We start from the raw sequence: 20786 nt of genomic DNA on the forward strand, positions 1-20786 counted from the left end.
TTCCTAAGAGATAGTTGACCAACACTGACTCTGGCATGGCGCAAAGCAGTCCACAGCTTGATATTCAGGTTCTCCATGATCTTCGACAACGTTTTCCTGAAATTCCAGAGGGCGTGGTATCTCAGTGCATGTTACAGGTATGTTTCCTGCAAGTGATGATAATAGAACAAGAATTTTACAATTGTTCTTGTTAGAATTGACATTGTGTTGTGGTAGTGCATGTTGTATAGGATTTCTCAGACTTAGTGTTATTGATATTATAGGGCAGATATTTCTGACCGGTAAGCTCTTAGTCATCATCTATGAGCCCTACCCACAGTACAGTAGCATCTTACAATTTTAACAATGGAAAACAACTTTATGAATTGCTAAATATTCCACAAAAGGTATAATCTCACCCACTGAAAATCCTCTGAAATTGGGGAAAATACGCTTAAAAAAGGTAAAGGTGTTTGCTGCCAAGCCTGATGTTAGGAGTTTGATCCCTGAAAATCACGTGATAAAAAAAGAACCTATCCCTATAAATTCCTCTGACCTCCACCATACACTCCTTTCTTCTAATGAATAATTTTTAAACAGGTTGCCATTAATCCTTTGACTCCTTAGAGTTCAAACTCTCTACCTCAGAACTATACCCCTAATCCCTAGAGATGAGTTTTAAATCCCAAACTTAGCTTAACTTCTGTAGAAAAACTCCTTATTCCCTCTTTTCATTTTTTCCATTCATAAGTCCTTACTAGGTATAAATTTGAGACAACTTTCTTTTGTTCAGAAACATTCCCTTTGTCTTGTTCTCAATACCGAAATCTTTTATTTCTTAGTTACACACTGTATTTTTACTCGAGAGACAACAGATTAAAAACATGGTTCTTCTGTCATTTATCTTGGTTATCATCTTCACGGTATCTCAGTGATTTAGATTGTGACATACCCCTGTTTGGTTGACATGGGGAATCGTACATGATATACAGTACTTATTCATGTTCACACTCCCTTACTGCAGTGTGAGAAGCTAAGGATGCAACAGAAATCTATGTATAGGGAAGGTTAATTACAAGTAGAGGCTACACAACCCAAGGATTTCCGTTGTTTACAAATTCTTTGATAAATCTAGGCCTTTGGGTCCAAGGTTACTGTGATATATATGGTTGTTTTTGCTAACATATGCCTTGTCCTAATCTCAGTTCTTTAGGTCCATTTATGTTTGTGGTTGAGAAAAAGCTACTTCCCAGTACAGTAAAACCAAGCCAGGGTTGAATCTTCTACTTGAAACCATTCTCTAGAATTGACTTTTTTAGGACCCCTTCTAGCTCCAACATGGTTTTAACTTAATTTGGCCTTTCATTATTTGTACTATCATGGCCACTTAACTAAAGGAATAACATGTAAAATTCAGCTCAGAGAACACTGTCCTATATCTTTTACTTTGTTTTCTTTTGACATTAACATAATATTAGTGTGAATGCTGACTACCTACTGGCTCCAGGAAGTGCCCACATTAAAGCTTTTTATGATGGTGCATGCCTGTGATCAGAAGGCTGAGGCACAAGGAGTGCTGCAAATTGTGGCTAGCTTGGCTATGTATCAATACTTTGTTTCAACTCCCACTACCCCAAAGCATTTGTGTATACAGTGACATACATGAGCCTAGTAGTTTGCATCTGAAATACAGACCTTAAATCCTCTCTGGACTACCTTCTGAAATACAGACCTTAAATCCTCTCTGGACTATCTTCCCTTAATTTACATCATTTTGAGAGGTATGATACATTGTTCCCTTAGTTCTTTTAGAAGTGTTTATATATGTTTTTTAAAAAATTGTTTATGTGTGTACATGTGCAGAGGCCACAAAAGGTTGTTATTTGCCCTACTCTTAGCGCTTTTCACTTTATTCCATTAAGTCAGGGTCTCTCCTTAAATCAGACCAAGCTGCGGTCCGCCTGCACAGCAATCCTCCTGTAAGCTTCTTTTGGCACAGGGGTTGCAGGCACAACATAGCCACACACAGCTTGTTATGCAGGTACTAGGATCTCTACTCGGTCCTCCGGCTCACTCAGCCATGTGCTTACTCACTGAGTCATATAGTTCCCATTCATAGCCTTCTTAAATAGTTTTACTGTTTACAAAGCCTGTGGCCCAGGCCTGTAGTCCTTGCTTTTGGGGGAGAATGAAACAAAGGGGATACAAGTTATGTTTTTTCATGAAGCAAATTCTTTAAATTACTTAGATTTCATTTTGCAAATTTTTGCTTGACTATGGGTTTGTTTTTTTATTAACTTCCTCAAGCTCCAGTTTAGTAATGTCTTTTCACAACACATCCTTTCCTGTGAAATTACTGTGTAGAAAGAGCACTGGGACTTGAGACCAGGAACCTAGAATTGGTTATACAGTTAACTAGTTCAGTGCCTCTTATGAAGCATGCTACTCTGCATCTGGAAATGAATGGGATTGTACATGAACTCGAAATTTCTCTCAACACAACCGTCACTTCATTGCATGTCCTATGATAGGCTTAATATCTTATTTTGGTTACTGCAGAAATAAAGTAGTTCCTTTCATTTTTATATAAAATTCACTTATATATGATAACATTTATGTCTGAGTTACAGAGAAAGTCATGTTCATTAAGAAATTTGTTAATTATTTCAAAAGTAGTGAATAATGTATTTTGTTTTAGTGGAAACAAAATGTTTTTAAAATTGTTTAAACTAAGCATTTGATTACTGTCCATTGAAACTTTTATTGCAATTTACTATCTGTGTATAACTTTAAAAGGTATTTCAAGTATATTAAATTGCTCTTCAGCTGTTACAAACTTGGCATAGTGAATTTCATTAAGGCAATCTGGATATGGTTGCTTAAATTCCCATTAACTCTGGTAAAATCATGAAGACATGGGTCATACTATGGAATTTTGCTTGTTGCTCATTTTTGTTTCTTTAAATCTTTGCTAATGATACACATTAATGTTATATGATGATAAATTTGGATGAAAGAAAGGTAAAGACTATGACATTTTATTGTTTAAAATCTTCAGGAATATTTGGTTTTTACTTTGTGATTTTGGTGCTTTTTGAAACTAAAGGATGGTTATTTTCGTTTTTATCAGGTTAAACATTAATGATGGATGTTACAGCAAATGTGGTGAATCCAAGAGTAGCACAACATTTTAAGTTGTTGAGCTGCAACAAGTGTAAAATGAGTCCTGGATTTGGAATGAGAAAACTTGGGGTTGAGTCACAATGTTCATTAGTAGGTGCCTTACATTTCTGTAGCAGTAGTGGTAGAACTAGTAATGTGAGCTAAATGCTTATTCTTTGGATTGTTTAATATCCCTTTTGTAGGACAGATGACCATGATGGGTTTTATGGTTAAAATACTGCTCTTGACAGTATTTTCTGAGTGTATTCTATGACAGTATTTATGTAACTGACTTCCATTCTTAAGCTTTGTTAATTTTGCCAATGTTGTTTGTATCATTTTCTCCCATAGAATAACAACAATCTAGAAGCCTGTTGTCGAGCCCTTTCCCAGGAGAGCAGCAAATACTTGTATATGGAATACCATAGTCCAGAAGACAATAGAATGAATAGAAATCGCCTTTTGCATATTAATCTGGGTATCCATTCTCCTAGTAGCTACCACCCAGGAGATGGAGCTCACCTTAATGGTGGTCGAACACTGGTACATAGCTCAAGTGATGGACATATTGATCCTCAGCATACAGCAGGTAAACAGCTGATATGTTTAGTTCAGGAACCACACTCAGCTCCAGCTGTTGTGGCTGCTACACCCAACTATAATTCATTTTTTATGAATGAACAGAACAGAAGTGCAGCTACTCCGCCTTCACAGCCACCTCAGCAGCCATCTTCCATGCAAACAGGAATGAATCCATCCGCTATGCAAGGTCCTTCACCACCACCACCACCTCCATCCTACATGCACATACCTCGATATAGTACAAATCCAATTACTGTTACAGTGTCCCAGAACCTTCCTTCTGGACAGACTGTACCAAGAGCTTTACAGATTCTTCCACAAATTCCAAGCAATCTCTATGGATCTCCTGGTTCTATTTATATTAGACCGACATCTCAGAGTTCATCAGGAAGACAGACTCCTCAGAATGCTCCATGGCAGTCCTCACCACAAGGCCCAGTGCCTCATTACAGCCAGCGTCCTTTACCTGTTTATCCACATCAACAGAACTATCAACCTTCTCAGTATTCTCCCAAACAACAGCAGATTCCTCAGTCAGTTTACCATTCACCGCCTCCTTCTCAGTGTCCTTCCCCCTTTAGCTCTCCGCAGCATCAAGTACAACCACCCCAGCTGGGCCACCCAAGTTCTCATGTTTTCATGCCACCTAGTCCTTCAACTACTCCACCCCACCTATATCAACAAGGACCTCCTAGTTATCAGAAACCAGGAAGTCATTCAGTAGCCTATCTCCCTTATGCAGCATCTAGCTTACCCAAAGGTTCCATGAAGAAGATAGAAATTACAGTTGAACCTTCTCAAAGACCTGGGACAGCAATAACTAGAAGTCCGTCACCCATCAGTAATCAACCATCTCCAAGGAACCAGCACTCACTGTATACAGCCACCACGCCACCTTCAAGTTCTCCTTCAAGAGGGATATCTAGTCAACCAAAACCTCCATTTAGTGTTAATCCTGTGTATATTACATATACACAGCCAACTGGACCTTCATGTGCTCCATCACCATCTCCTCGGGTGATACCAAACCCAACTACAGTTTTTAAAATTACTGTAGGCCGAGCAACAACTGAAAACCTTTTGAATTTAGTGGACCAAGAAGAACGCTCTGCAGCACCAGAACCTATTCAGCCTATTTCAGTGATACCAGGCTCTAGGGGAGAAAAGGGAAACCACAAGTATCAAAGGAGTTCTAGTTCTGGATCAGACGACTATGCCTATACACAAGGTAAACTTTAGACTGATGTAATTTCATATTTATAATCATGTGTGGTAAATGACTGAACATAAAATTGGACATATTAGTTTCAATTAAATGCTTAGTAAATGTTGACTGGTAACATGACCAGGAGTAAAATTACTGTTTCAGACTCATCTATTTGCTATTTTAAAATATAAAATATAAAATTTTATATTTATATTAAAATATAAAACTGGAAATATGACCATTGTAATCTTGTAACATAATAAGACTTTATTGGTAGATATCATTCATTGATAAAAAATGTAGCCAAGTATAATGAGTATTGTGAAAAGGATACATACAGCTTGGACTGGTTTTTCAAATCAAAGAATTTGAGCCTTCTATAAAGAGGTTGGAAGGGCATAATGTTATTTATAAGTGATATTATAGGAAGTAGAATTAATGAAAAAAATTGTATTGTCTAAGTAAACCAAAGTTTATAAAGCCTATTCAGATTTTTTCAAATTGACCAGAATATATGAGAGTTTAGCATTCTTTCAATATTTGAGCAGGGAACTAATTATAATTCTGATTCAGAATGCTTGATGTTAAGCCTTTATTAATGTAGCACGTGTGTGTATGTGTTTATGAATATACATGCAGATGTGGGCCTGCTGTGACATGTGTGGAGGTCAGAGGTACCATTCTCAAGAATCAGTTCTCTCCTGCCACCTTGTGGAATTTGGAGATGGGACTCAGGCCTGCATGCTGCTGAACCATGTCTGCTCTTTAAGCATTTTAACAGAGACAAGTATAGATAAAGAGGCTCTCAGGAAAGCTAAATGTTACAAGATAAGAGGTATGAACACATGATGCCATTTTGGTGGTGGTTTAGAGCTAAATGACAGCAGAAATGGATGTGGTATAGCATTACTAAGACCTGAATGTAAACGCTGATGCCCAGATCAGATGAGACTTCTGTTCATTAACAGTGCATGTAGAAATTCTCCTGTAATTTGTTTGGTGTTATTTTCTGCAATAACTTTATCTGTCATGCTGTACAGCCTTGCTGTTACATCAGCGAGCAAGAATGGAGAGGTTAGCAAAGCAATTGAAACTTGAAAAAGAGGAGCTAGAGCGCTTGAAAGCTGAAGTTAACAGTATGGAGCATGACCTGATGCAGAGACGGCTTAGAAGAGTCAGCTGCACCACTACAACTCCCACGGTAAGTCATCTGTTGCAGTGTATGATGATAGGCAGATTTGGACATTCCCTTATTAAAGCCATTTGTTTTTCTTTCGAGTTCTATTCCTGGCTGAATTTTTTAAAAAAGTAATGAATGCAAGAGATTTGCCCCCAATAGTTCTTGTCAGATTAACTAAATGCTTTTTATTTACATTTGCACTTGCACAGGATCATGGTTATTTTCAAAGACTGGTAGTTAGACTATAGCATTTATTTCAAGAATATATGATAATAAAAGGCTTCATAAATTATTCTTCCAAGCAGAGGCTGTATATTTTTCAAATTGTTTAAAATGAGTTTAAATAAGTTAACTACAAATTCTGAGAAAGTATTGGTGGTAGAATTTCTTATAATTAACCTTTTTTATTATTAACTTTTTAAAGATTTATTTATTTTATTTATATGAGTGCAGTGTTGTTGTCTTCAGACACACCCAAAGAGGGCATCAGATCCCATTACAGATGGTCGTGAGCCACCATGTGGTTGCTGGGAATTGAACTCAGGATCTCTGGAAGAGCAATCAGTGTTCTTCACCTCTGAGCCTTCTCTCCAGCCCTGAATTTCTTAAGGCATGGTAGTTTCATTGTGTGTAATTATAGAAACTAAGATGTTCAGTGTGGACAATTAATGCTCTGGTAAGGAGTTTTTAATATATTTAGCCTGTTGGTTAATGTAGTTGATTCTAATAATGTCAAATAACTTTGAAAATCATTAACTCTTATCTCCTTTGACATGTCACCTTTTCTGTGATATAATTGATCTTTTCACTATTCAATATTCATGTAATTAGTGTTTATGAATGTGATACTATGTTAGGTACTTAGTTCTTAATTGTTGGTGTGAAGAAGTAGACTTCGGTGGCAATTGCTCTATTTGCTCATAGGTAATGAAGGAAATTGTCCAGTAACTGGTTTGTGAATCTACTCAGTACACATCTCCACTTTCCTTCCACCATCCTGGAATGACCGTCTACAGTTTAAAGTGTGTAGATCCTGTCTCTTTTCAAGGGTCTTCATTTTCTTTCCCTCTCTAAACTTGGGGTCATCTAGCTTTTGAACATATGTGTGTAGCTTCCTGTCCTCAGCATGGCTGCAGCTACTGACTTTCTTGGAGACTTTGTCCTACATGAAAGACAGAAAAGAAAGGGAAAGTTCTTTTGAAAGGAAAAGTATATAAAGTTATTAAGGCTTGAATTCCAGACAGTCTTACTTTCAAGAAACAGTAAGTAAAGGTTCTGTGCTTAGGCCTGAAATTTCTAATGAGTTTTCAGAGGTTAATGAGCATAAAGGTAGAGTGCTGGCTAGACCTTAAACACTCTTCAGGTGCTTGAGCTTGATTCTGCTGTTACAGGGAGCCAATAGAAACATTTTAAGGAAGACAGTTTTTGAGAAAGAGGCATATTTAATAAGTTAATGACTTTCTGCTATTCACTATATTCCTCAGTTTAGGAATTGTTAAAAAAGAGAACTTTAATTGCCTAAAGCACTGAAAAAATTATAAAGTTAAATCAGTGATGTTAGTGGAATTAAGTATCTTTTCTGATTTTAAAATCTATTTAAAATCTTCATTGATTCCTCTGTTCAGGGAAGTTAGCAAACGGTAGTTAGGCCACTTGTAATCATTTAGGCCTCAGTAGCGATTTTTTGTCAAGGCTTTGTTTTGAAACACCTGGTCCATTATAGCTCCTGCTAAATAAACCTTAGTTTTTAAAATTAGAAGTCCAAATTTTCTGGTATAGTATTGATTAGTGGTTCAATACAAGCACCCACGGTTTATGTTGAAGTTTTAATTGCTGAGTCATTTTTTAAAGAAAAAGTTGGTAGACCTTCCTGGGACTGTAGTTTATGGTTTATAATTTAAAAATTAAAAACGAAATAGAAAAAATAGTTTAATAAACCAAGTGTAGCCATCCCTCACCTAGAGAAATTACAGCTTCTTTCAATGCCTTATCTTTAGACTGCATGCTAGGACAGTAGGACATGGCTGAGGGGGTGGCTCTTGTGTCCATGAAGGTTAAGTCAGCAAGTGGGTTTGCAAGCACAAGTTTGAATATTGCTTCCACTGCTTGTGTCAGTCACAAAGCCTGGGATATGTAATGCATCTCTAGGATACATATAGTAGAATACCCATGGTGAGGGATTTTCTCTAGAATTACATGAGGCATATTAAGCAATTTGTACCATATTCTACAAATAGCAAGAATCCTTATAAATTAGCTTGGTAACAAAAATGCTGGAAATTTTTGCTTGAAATAGATAACACAAATCTGAAACATTTTATAAAACCAATTTTTTAAGATAGCAATAAGGTAACATTTACAACTAACTTGGTAGAAAAGAAACCAAAAAGAAAAAAAATAATAATCTAGTCAGAATTTCCAGTTTGTTAATTGAGTGTCATTTGAAGGATATGGGATTGGGAATGAGAATACCTCTGATACTTACTAGCTATAATGACTTCTCATTAAAGGGAGGTGCTATAGCTGTGCTAGAATATTGTTCTCATAATGTTCTCTACACTATTTGTAGTGTGCCTTGGGTGTCATTAAGTACCCTGCAAGTGTACAGGAATACCAAAGAACTGACACTTTTTCTAACATGCATGCATTGGTACTCTCAGATTTCTAAGACATTTCCTACCAAGTTTTACATAAAAATAGGAGAGAAATGCTTGGTTAATGAGACTAGAACCTACATTTCTGACCAGCTATATTATACTTGCAGAAAGTTCGAAGAGCTGTGAAATGATGTCTTTCAAATGATAGCAAAAGTATTTTGATAGTGTCCTTTTTCCTTTAGCTTGCTGTTTATCACATGTTTTGAAATCTTTCCTAATATGTCATCTCTCAAAGAGGTTTGAATATGAGAAAGAATGTTAACCTTTTGCTAATAACATTCATAGGGGAGGCAGTTTTAAAGTTTACTTTGAAAGATAAATAAGATTTTAGTGTGGAGAAGGCTACCAATTGTTCCCTCCCCCAAGTTAGTTATTTATGCAAATCCATCTTGTTCTAATTAAATTTGGGGACTACTTCACTGCTTTGTGTCCTACATGTATAATTAGGACCAAGGCACCAAGAACCAAAGTGGTCTTCAATATTGTTGTGTATAAGACTAGTTTTTGAAGGTCCAAAAACAATTGATTTAAGGGATTTCTACTACCTTTTCAAAATAGCATAGAAACTCTTATTTGAAAATGTCAGCTACAAGCATTCTATTGGCCTACATGTAAGTCTAGATTATAAATTATCATGAATACCAATCTTCTGTGCAAACACAGTGTACTTTTGATAAATGATCTGACTCAGAAACAGCTACTCACCCCACCCTTGGTTGAGTATAACATGTATTATTAATATTTCCATTCTTAGTTACAAAGCATCACTATTTGGGCGCACTGTAGCTAGAACTCCTCTCTTCCTATTGTAAATCATATAGGAAGGATAAGTCTGTAGGTACTGAACTCACAAAGTAGGGGTTGCCTATATGTTCCTAGGAGGATGAAATCACCTAGGAGGATGAAATCATCCATGGTGATGCTCAAGTGTGTGTTTTGTACCATTTCAATATCACTTGGCAAGCATTTTACACATTAACATCACACACTTTGTCCATAGGAATGGAGAAAGAAGAGCAGTTCATACTACATGTTTCCAGATGGTTCTTGTTGTTGATCCACTAGCATTCTGAGAGCCTAGTGCTTTTTTTTTTAAAGTTAAAATGCAGTTTGATATTTTTCTTCAAAATATTTGAGACTAAATAATTATAGTTATCTTTAAGGTCATGAGATAAGTTTGCACAAAACACATGTAAAATTAGCAGTCTTCAAATGCTCTTAAATAAATAGGTCATGTACAGATAATATCTATAAATTGCTCTTAGGCCTTTTTACATCACTGTTTTGAACCTTTGGTCCCTTCTTGTTTCTGGACATTGCTATTTACTCTGTTAGAATCTCCCAACAGCATAAGCCATCCTATCTGCTTTTTATAGTGCCCCGTTTAACCTGCTTAGTCTTTGACAGAGTACATGTTTTTAATAGAACCAATCTTTCTCAATCTCTCATTGTCTCTCATCTCTGTCTCTGTGTATCTCCCTCCCTTCCTCCCCCTCTCTCTGTTAGTCAGTAATTTAACATTCTACTTTGTGTAGTTGAAATTACCCTAGTAATTAAGCAAATACTGGGCTATGTGGGAAATGCTTCAGTATCCATAGTATTAGAGTCTGTGTACAGAAGTTGTAAAGAAATTAAGAATGGTATGGGAATTAAAGGCACATAAGAAAGTCGGGGGTTTTTTTTGGTTTTTTTTTTTTCAGTTACTGGAAAGACCCTAATATTTGGAATGGGCTGGCCAGACTGATGTAAAAGAAACAGAAAAGTGTATTGATGCCTGATATTTTTCTGTCTTAGAGTGTTTCTTTTGATCTAGAAATTAAATATCTATGTATGAATGTATATAGTGGATTTGTGTAAGCTGTGGCTCTACCACTTATGAGCTTTATACCCTTAGGAAACGTAACCTCTCTGCTGTTTTTCATCAGTAAATCCATGCAATACTACCTACCTTAAAGCTTCCTTTAGCAGAAGAAGTGAGAGAATTTTGGTAAACCTGGTACCCAAAGCTAAGTAAGCATTAACTTTTACCAGGTTAGACAAGACTAAAATCATGAACAGTGCTAATTTCAAAAGTTGGTTGTTACACTTTTCCCTTACCACAAAAACATAAATAAGGTATTTTCTGTGCCTGTTATTACAGTGAATGTAGCTTTTATGATAGAACAGAGTTCAGCTTGTACCTGGCCACCATACATGGTGTTTGTTACTATGTGGCCACATTGATGTCCTCAGTATACTTTTGACTTCAGAAGCATACACAGACATGCTCTCTTATAGACGAGGCTGGATTCTTAGTTATACCCCATCAGATCAATTAACGTGAAACACAGTTCTTAAATGTTGGGCTTGATAATGACTTTCCCACAATTGCTATTTTGGGTGCTTTCTTACTAGCCTGAGGAAATGACAAGATTGAGAAGCATGAACAGACAACTCCAGATAAATGTTGACTGTACACTGAAAGAAGTTGACCTCCTTCAATCTAGAGGTATAGACTTGATTATTTGGTAAACCATAAGTCATAGTGTGGTATTTTAAACTGCTTAAATGGCAATACTTTGGGTTCATAGATTTAAGGACAGGTTTTTATATAACTATTGTAAGAATGGCTTTAAAGAGATTCCCACACTTCATGAATCAAGGTGTCAAAAAATGTTACTTCGACAGCGTCATTATTTATCCTCATTGTTTTATATTTTTGCATTGCATTTTTGTCACTGAATGTGAATGTTTTGTAAATTGATGGGTATTTTTTCTAAGACATAATTTATATTATGTGATAGTCTTCAAAAGAATGCCCAGAGTAGTATATCTGAGTTCTGGGTTTTAAAAGAAGTTCTCTATGTTACAGGAAAAGCTCTCTTATCTTTCTGTTAACCAGCTCATCAGATTACAAAAGGACTTGCTTTCCCATATAATGACACTGCCACTGATTACATGCACTGCATAGGCTAGTTACTTATGCTTCTGCAGTTAAAATTAATATTTCATAACTAAAAAGAATTCTTAAAAATGCTTCTCTTTTAAAAACTGTCTTTGGCCTTTATATAGAGTCAAGCATAAAATCATAACAACCATAATTAGATTTGAATGAAATGAAGTAGAAAGGGCAAGACTTTGTATGAAAGGGTCCTTAGTATATATATCACAGGCTACATTTGGAAGAAACCAAAATGCAAAATTGTAAATCAAGGCTCAGCAAACTAGGGTCTTACTGCCTGCTTTTATAAATAAAAGTTTTACCTAAACAGACATGCACGTTGGTTTACCTAGTGTCTGTGTCTTCTTTGTGTTTCAAGGACAGAGTTGAATACTTGGAACAGATTCTACAAAACCTCAGTTACTATCTGCTCTTTGACAGAAAGTTTGCTGACACTTGGCTTTAGGTTATGGTGAACATGGTTTGTGTAAGACAATATGAAGTATGCTTGTTCAACATCATTATGCAGCTATCGAAGATGCATGCAATGATAGAATGTTTGCATAGTATATACGATCCCTGGGGGATTTCAGTCTCCAACACTTCCATAAGGAAAATAGAAAAAAACGCTACTATATTTATGTTACCTTGAAGACCATGTATAATTTTACTTAAGAGTCCTTTCTTTGAATCCACCTACTCCCAAACTTTAGTATTCTAAATTATGGCAGCTAAGAGAGCTTCTATGGTACTTTAAGGGTGCTTTAAGAGTAGTATATAGTAACAGAGTCAAATAGTTGAACTAAAGATAACTAAGGATACGGAACCATCCGAACATGAAAGTTGAGCTATCAAGCCATGTTCTCATTTTCAAAAGCCTCATTACTCCTATGTAGCCTACTAGCTTTATGCTAGCAGTGAAAGAATCACTATGCATAATACACAGAACATATCAACCTGCAACTTTATGATTACATCAACTTTTTAAAAAATTGATACGGTTTCTGAAGCAAAGTAAAAAAAAACAATAGCATTTGATTGGGATGATTAGAGCATGAACTATAACATAAGTGCCTGACGAAATACATGTACAGCAGTTATTAATATGTCAAGTAGCATTGTATCTTTCAGGAGCGATAAGTTTTTAAAATTCTCTTTAAAATAGCCTATTCAACTGCATGAAACTTTGGATAATAGGACCAATTAACGTTTTTTGAGGAAGGAGCTGTATTTTTGGTATGAATTGACCAAATAGGGTCTTTTTGTGCGTTAGATTTAGAAATGCTTAAGGTGTCCAAATATTGTGTTCTCTTTCTAAACTGTTTTTTGGCAGTAGGGGATGCACTTTCAAGTAGGTGCAAATAAATTACTGCATGACTTGATGAAAAGCAGCTTAATATTTGATTTTTGGTAAGGAAAATTTTCATTATGGGGAAAAAATCAATACTTAAAAATAGGAAGCTCGGTACAATACAGCATCCTCTGTCCAAGCTCAAGTGGATTTGGGTACAACAGGCAGAGTCCAAGAGGGAAGGCGAGAATCAGAACAGGCACCTAATGCTATCTGACCCTGAAAGAATTGCAGGGGATATCACTGATACAGACATATTAAGCCAGAGACTGAGCAGATCCAGAGAAAATTTTGTATTAGCAATTCTCCAGGCTTGTTTACTCTAAAACTTGCACAGTATCAATCATTATCGGTCCATGTGGTTATATAGCATATACATTTGGCTTCTTCTTTAGATAGCTTTATGATAGATTATGAAAAGAAGTATCACAGTCTTCTTTCATGTTGTTTTTCATTAGACCAAACAGGTTCGCCATTCCTTGTTTCCCATATTATACCGAATCTTGCTTATGGTGGATGCTAGCCTTACAATTAGAAATACTACCTTAGATAATATATTATAGATAAAAATGTTCTACTGGTCTGCTTGGATCTTTTTTCACAAGCATAAAGAAAAGAGGATAGTATAATGGCATTTGAAACCCTACAAAACATGTTCTTTTCCTATGTTTCATCAATGTATTTTCTTTTTTAAAGATCAAATAATGAAAAGAACAACTCATAAATACTTGTGGTTTCTTCTTTTCTTTGTAGGAAACTTTGATCCAAAAGCCATGAATAATTTTTATGACCACATAGAACCTGGCCCAATTGTACCACCGAAGCCATCTAAAAAAGGTGAGTAGAGGTCATAGCACGAATACTGTAGAAGTTGAATAGATTTCTGAAGAAGTTTCTATTTGAACTATTCACTAGAATATGGTCCTCATAAAAGTTATCTATATTAATGTGACAATAGTAAAGTAGTCCCCAAACTTTAATTTTTTACTAAACTAAAAATGTTAGAATTGTTGTAAGACACAATGATGATTTCTTTAACATAAAAAAGAACTACTCCTGAAAGAAAATTCTTCTAAAAGAATGAGGATCTTGAAAAATCCTCAGTAGCCTTTGTACATAAGATTTCTTTTGCTGCTTGATAAGCAGAGTGTAAGCTTGAGTTATAGGGACACAAGTGTTTTCTCATCAAGAACAAAACAAAACCTAAGTTGTTTTCAGTATCTTACAGTAAGTGATTGGATGTTGATTGATCACTCATTTTCTTCCTCATTCTTACAGGCCTTATTGTTTATAGTCTCAATATACAACTAATGTTTTATTTTATTCATATTTTAATCCTTTTGCATTAAACAATTCAAGACAGTTTGTTTATGAAGATATATTGAATAGGAGAGAGTACATAAATTCTAGTTCATTTATAATTGCAGCTTAGAAGCTGGTCTCTATTGTTTTATACTACCGTGGATTTTTCATTTGACCTACATTTGAAATAGTGTAGTGATTTCTAAAAATGACTCAAAACGAATGTTAGTGGATGACTGCCAAGTACTAAATTTGGCACTGTGGCAATGTTATATGTAGTTTCAAGCTGAAAGCCTCTGGATTATATATCATTGATCACTTTAGCCTTTTAAGTTCATAAATATGCATCTTTAAACTTGATTTTGCCTCAGTACCTTCTAAGGTAATTTTTCTTAGAGCTAGCCTAGCAGATGAGTTAAACGAGTCAAGGGCTATCATAGAAGAATTGACTAAATTCATCAGTAATGACCAAAAATCTGAGCAGTCCACCACATGTACAATCTTGAAATTTCCTGAATAGTGTCATCTCCAAGGAGATGGATACAAAGCCATAACTTTCTGAGTTCAAGAACAATGAACTATTGTCTTGGTAGTAGGAATGAGGTTAGAGCTTTAGATAGACTAAGATCCTCAACTGAGTCTTTCTGGCCCTTAATTGTTACGTACTTTGAAGGAAATTTGATGTCTGGTTTTGATGGTGGAATTTTATACAAAGTAGAGAGAAGTAAAACAAAATTAGTAAACTTCAAGGTAGACTGATCTACAAAGAGGGAAAAATGCATGATACGGTGAATAGAAATAAAAGATGGGTTATCCATTAAAAATGTTACTGAAGGAATGTAATTAATATCTTCAGGCCAGTAAGCTGTGCAACCCAGATAAACAAATTTCTTGAGGAATGAAAGTATGAAAGGCCAGATTTTTGAAAAAGATGAAATAGGAAATGTTAAGCCAGATTTTTGAAAATAGATGAAATAGGAAATGTTAAAACTGAGTACATTTATAAAAATAGTCCCACAAATATAATTTCAGAACAACAGTCTGCTGGTCAGTGAATTCTTCTAAACATTTTAAAAGGGTAGGAAACAATTTTGAACATGAAAAGAGAAGACTGCTTCAAATTTGTTCCCCTAACCTGCCACCAAATGCATCCTAACTCCTCTGCTCCTTCCTGTTCGCTACAGTCTCCATCACAGTTGTGTGTGTGTGTGTGTGTGTGTGTGTGTGTCTGTGTCTGTGTCTGTGTCTGTGTGTGTCTGTGTCTGTGTGTGTCTGTGTCTGTGTGTGTCTGTGTGTGCTAATATTAATAGACCTATCACCCCTTCATATCCAAAGCCCAATTTTTTCATAGAGTTCATTGTTGGATTTCATCTGTTTTAATGAAGTTAGCGGAGTCTGATTCCAAAACCTTACCCATAAAGATACTATCAACCCATTCCTACAAAAGAAAAAGTGACAGATGCATATAAAGGGCCCTGCTGCATGGCCAATTTACTGCAAATGGAACTCACTAATTCTGATGGTAGGGAATGTATGTAGTCATGAGTCTAATTTTAAGCAGTTTCTTAAATATTTAACAAATGCACAATTGTAGATAAATAGATGATACTATTACTCCTGTCCCAAGGAATTTATACTCTACATGTAAAGTCCTACCTATCCTTATGAATAAGTTTCTACTTTAAAAATTTAGTTGAGATGAGCTTAAAGTGTATCTTCCATATTATTAGTTAAGAATATAAAATGATACTATTATTTACCAAGTAATTTGAAACCTTTAATCCCAGATTAGTAAAAAGCCTTTTAGTTTGAAGTCAGATAAATGTTCTGTTAAGTACTTTATTCCATTTTGAAGATAGTCTTATAAACTATATGCTAGCTACTAGATTTACAGATGTGGACCACCAACACCCAGTATCATTTTTCTGAAAACACTTCTAAAATTAGTGCAAATTGACTTGCAGTGCTGTTTGCTTAAAAACAAAACACTAAACCGCTTATATGCTGGAAATCTAAGTAGATGCTATAATATTTTTGAGTAATGAGTGTGCTAGAGAACTAGAGGACAAAGGAAGAGAGGCAACAGAAACTTTTGGAATTGGCAGCTGCAGTTAAGCAACATACGTCTTCAGGTATCTTAGCAACTCTCCCTGTACCCTCACTGCAAGAATAGAGAATGACCTGGGTGTCGTAGGACCTGAGCAATGGCCTAGCTCACCGTCTTCAGATTTAATCTGTGTACCACAGAGAGATGATCTGTTCAAATCCTGACCTGTGTACTTTTCAAGATGTTTGTGTGGGTCAGTGAGATGAAGGCATGTGATGCTAATGTGCTTTTCAAATCTATGACACCTTCACATTTTCTTTGCAGCCTAAGGAAACATTTACTCTGCTCTTACTTATTCTGCTAATAGAATTCCAGCTAAGCGCTTAACCACCATAGAATTCTGGAGCAGTGCTTTCCAACGGTGGATTTTACTGAGAAATTACATACAGATTCAGGACTGATTAGAAGATGCACGGTCATAGTGTTTGCCTTTAGTGTACTAGTTGTCATTTTTATCTAATACAAGAATTGCTCACTAACAAACTGCAAATTCATAACATATGTGGACAGTGTTCTAGGATGAATTGGAAGTCCTTGAAATGAGTTGGGAGCCCATGATTGTTACTTCATTGTATTATTTTGAATTGTTTCCATTTTTCAAGAAGTTGTATTTTCTATGCATCCCAGTGTGTTGTCTGCCTCCTAAATGCTGGAATTACAACAGTGTGCTATTGTCATCATCACCATTGTCTTTGTTTTCTTCTTCCTTCCTCCTCTTTCCTCCTTCTCTTCTTCCTTCTTTTCTTCCGTTTTCCTTTTTTTTTTTCCATATTCTTTCCTCCTCCTCCTCCTCCTCCTCCTCCTCCTCCTCCTCCTCCTCCTCCTCCTCCTCCTCCTCCTCCTCCTCCTCTGTCGTCTTCTTCTTTCTATTTTTGGTCCTTTTGAGACAGGTTCCCACATAACCCAGGCATACAACTTTGTGTATAGTTTATTTTGGACATAGTTTTTGAGTGGTTTAATCAAAGCTATAGTTCGCTTTCATATTTCCATTTAGTTGCTGTCACTGAGTTTTTACTCCAAGTATATTTTTCTGCTATGACTTAGTATTTGGGACAACTGCTTTGTGTAGCTTGTAAAGAAGCATTATGTTTACATTTAACCTCAGAGACAAATGCAAGTTCATATGAAGGTAAGAAAGGTAAATTTCTCTCAGCTGAATGAGTAGCAGGAACAGTCCTCGTGAGCCCACTCTTCCTGAAAAATGGTCTCGTCCCCTTTCAGTACTTTGCCTTTTCTTCTGCAGACTCATCAGACTCCTGTGCAATTGAGAGAAAAGCCCGAAGAATTAGTGTGACTTCCAAAGCACCGGCAGATATCCATGAATCCCAGGCTGCAGCTGCAGAAGGTTTGTACCTGTGTTTCTGGAGTGTGTTAACCTAGATAAGTTATCATAACTAGAACATGCCTTCAAGTTTACCTTTGAAAATTACGGTTCATGTGCATAATGCTAAATGTTTAGTAGATAATTGGTCCTTGCTAATAATTGTTTTAAAGGATATTTTCTTAATTTCTGAATGCCTTATGTGCTCATCTTGATTTGCATATAGCCACATTTCTCATGTTCAGTAGCCGTGTCTGATAAACATCTTATTGGAGAGGCCAGCTCTCTAGTAATAGTATATAGAAAGCAAAGCAAATAGTTTTCAAATGAGTTGCAAGTTCTGAATTTGATAAGCTTCTCACACAAATGTCTAATGCTTCTTCAGCTTCATATGCTATCATCATTCAGTTGAAAGCAGGTCTCTAAAAATATTAATATATGCTATATTATAATACTTTTATGGTATACATAGTAAATGCTAAATTACCCTTAATTTGCAAATGAGAAGGTAACATTGTAAGATGAAACAAGATACATGAAAGTACCTTGTATACTTTTTTCCTTTACCATTAGAATATGTTTGGAAAATAACTTTTTCATTTACCATTGAAACCATTTCTATTTACTGTTTTTAATTGTATGCCTTTGTATTTTGTATGATAAATACTATACAAGCAATATCAATTAAAGTATTTGTGAAGCTTTTCATTTTTATGAAAATATAAACTGCTATGTAGCTGGAAACCTACTTCCAACCTTTATACAGTTAGTGTATGTGCAACAAAGCAGTGCATTTTCTCCATGCCCTTTGGTCAGACTCCTCCTTGTCCTCTTCACTGTTTATTTAGGTAGAAGTATTTCTTTTTTAATAAATAGTTTCTACAAGGTAGTCTCCAAACTGCTTTTAAGTATGCTATAAAGAAGATTGTTTGTGCCAATCAAAGTAAATATTCTAAAATAGTGCTTTGAAATGAGTTGTATAGATTTTTTTATACTCATAAATTTTTTTGTCTCTTACCTCGTGATTCATGACTTCAAATTAATTCAGCATGATACTTAACAGGGAAGAGAGTCACCAATAAGAGTCATCAGATAGACTTAGTTTAGGAGAGTCATTTCAGCTCTTTAGTTATTTACAATGTTTTGAAAACTTTTTTTCTATAAACTACATTTGGAATTGATACAAGAATGTAACAACAGTTTTGATTTGTTAAACTTTTTCACTCTGATACTATTTATGGGATAAAAAGTCAACTGTCCTAAGGGTAAAATTGTGAATTTTGGAGCCTGTCTATTAAAAAAAAACTATAGCAGTAGATTATAACTAGGAAGGTGGCTAAAGATGGCAACTGAGACATGTCCAGCTCCTGTTTGTGGTCACAGGAACTCACCTAGAGAACACTGGAAACCTTTCTGCCCACTGAGCTTTCTTCTGAATAGGAACTCTTCCAACAAAGCAGAATTGCCAGATGAATTCTGGGAATATAGCCCTTTTAAGCATAAGGCCAGAGAGAATTAAGACTTAACAGGAATACAGGTTTTGAGTTATTTTCGTGTAAGAGACTTGCTTTCTTAAACTGCTAGTAACACAGACCTGACTCTACATTTTACATTTCACTCTTTTTGTAAACTGGGTTTTATAATTGTCAGATATAGGCATTTTTCAGAAAGTAATATATGCACAATTTTTTGGCAAGGGGGAATAATTCTGAGAACAAAAGAATCATGTCTATAGGATTGCTCTTGGCTTTATAAATAGCTGTAGAGTCTTCTTTTTCACTAGTCTGGGAACAACTTTGTCTTGAATTTTCCCTGCCATTGATGAAGCATTAATATAAAACATACGTGTATTCCTGGAGGCCAGTGTCCTGTAGAAGAAGATAGCCATTTACTAGTCTATGGCCAGTACTTACAGAGAGGAAAGTGCAAGTGAGATAGAGTCTCTGAATAGGCTGTCACAGAGTTTTCAGTTTTTCCTATTTGGCTAGAATATAACTTAATTATTTATTCTTTTAGTGGGTAATAAGTTGAAAGGCCATCTATTCTGATTTCTGATCCTCCTCTAGGAGCAAAAAATCGATGTGTTTAGAAAAGTGGAAATGTATCTAAAGCTTCTGTGCAGCTTGTTAGGGTTTCCAGTGGTAATAGTTACACCTAATTAGCTTACCCAGTGGGTGTGATAGGAAATGCTTTTGTTTTGTGGTGCTTGGCATTACAGTTTTGGCTGCTTGCTTTGCCTTTGGAGAAGCATCTGATCTAGCCTTTCTCTTAAATCCCCTTTTCCTCAGAACATTTAAGTGGCTGCAGGCAGAGTCCTCGGACACAACCCCGAGATGAGGATTATGAAGGGGCTCCATGGAATTGTGACAGCTGTACCTTTCTCAACCACCCTGCACTGAACCGCTGTGAGCAGTGTGAGATGCCACGGTACACTTGAATTCAGAAGAACTATTACCCAGGTTGAGGAAACCCAGCACCACCGAAAGAAAAGGAAACCTTTGGGATTGTGGTCATCTGCCCAGCCTTTTCATTTCTTGATTGTACAGGGGAGGTGGGGGGAATGGCTGGCCACTGGGCTCAAGAAAGGAAAATGGGGAGGTCTTTTTTCCTTCTAATCCATTACAGAGTGAGAGGTAGGGAATACTTGAATTCACTCCAAAGAATGTACACAGAAATGTTAAGGGTCCTGTGGAATCTAACTGTTACAGTTACTGCTGAGTGGCTCTTCATTTCTAAAGGTGAACTCTGGATATGGTAGGACATGTTACAGTTTATGCAGACAAACTGTGAATTCCAGAGCAGACTTAACTTGGTCACAGCTCTCTGGAAACCAAGGCTCCCTGTGCCTCTTCCTGCTGCCCTGTGAAGAGATGGACAGGAAAAGCACCCAGGATATGCTTTATTTTTTTTTTGCAAAATAATGGGTTTATTTGTAATTGCTGCTTTTTTCAGGGGTAATTTCAAACACATTCATACGCAAACAGGATACTTTAAAATGTGATTTGTAGTAGTCAGGAA

General features: G+C 36.0%; 1 protein-coding gene across 1 annotated transcript; it reads left to right on the plus strand.

Moving 5' to 3' along the window:
- Window positions 1-15: 15 nt before the first annotated feature.
- Tab3 (TGF-beta activated kinase 1 (MAP3K7) binding protein 3) lies at window positions 16-20210 on the plus strand. The gene is made up of 7 exons (XM_032889819.1): window positions 16-137; window positions 3493-4951; window positions 5971-6131; window positions 11162-11255; window positions 13792-13875; window positions 17691-17792; window positions 20057-20210. The coding sequence occupies exons 1-7, from the start codon at window positions 36-38 to the stop codon at window positions 20203-20205; spliced, it is 2151 nt and encodes a 716-aa protein (XP_032745710.1). The 5' UTR covers window positions 16-35; the 3' UTR covers window positions 20206-20210.
- Window positions 20211-20786: the final 576 nt, after the last annotated feature.

Source organism: Rattus rattus, chromosome X (genome assembly GCF_011064425.1).
Source record: "Rattus rattus isolate New Zealand chromosome X, Rrattus_CSIRO_v1, whole genome shotgun sequence".
NCBI classification, from domain to species: domain Eukaryota; kingdom Metazoa; phylum Chordata; class Mammalia; order Rodentia; family Muridae; genus Rattus; species Rattus rattus.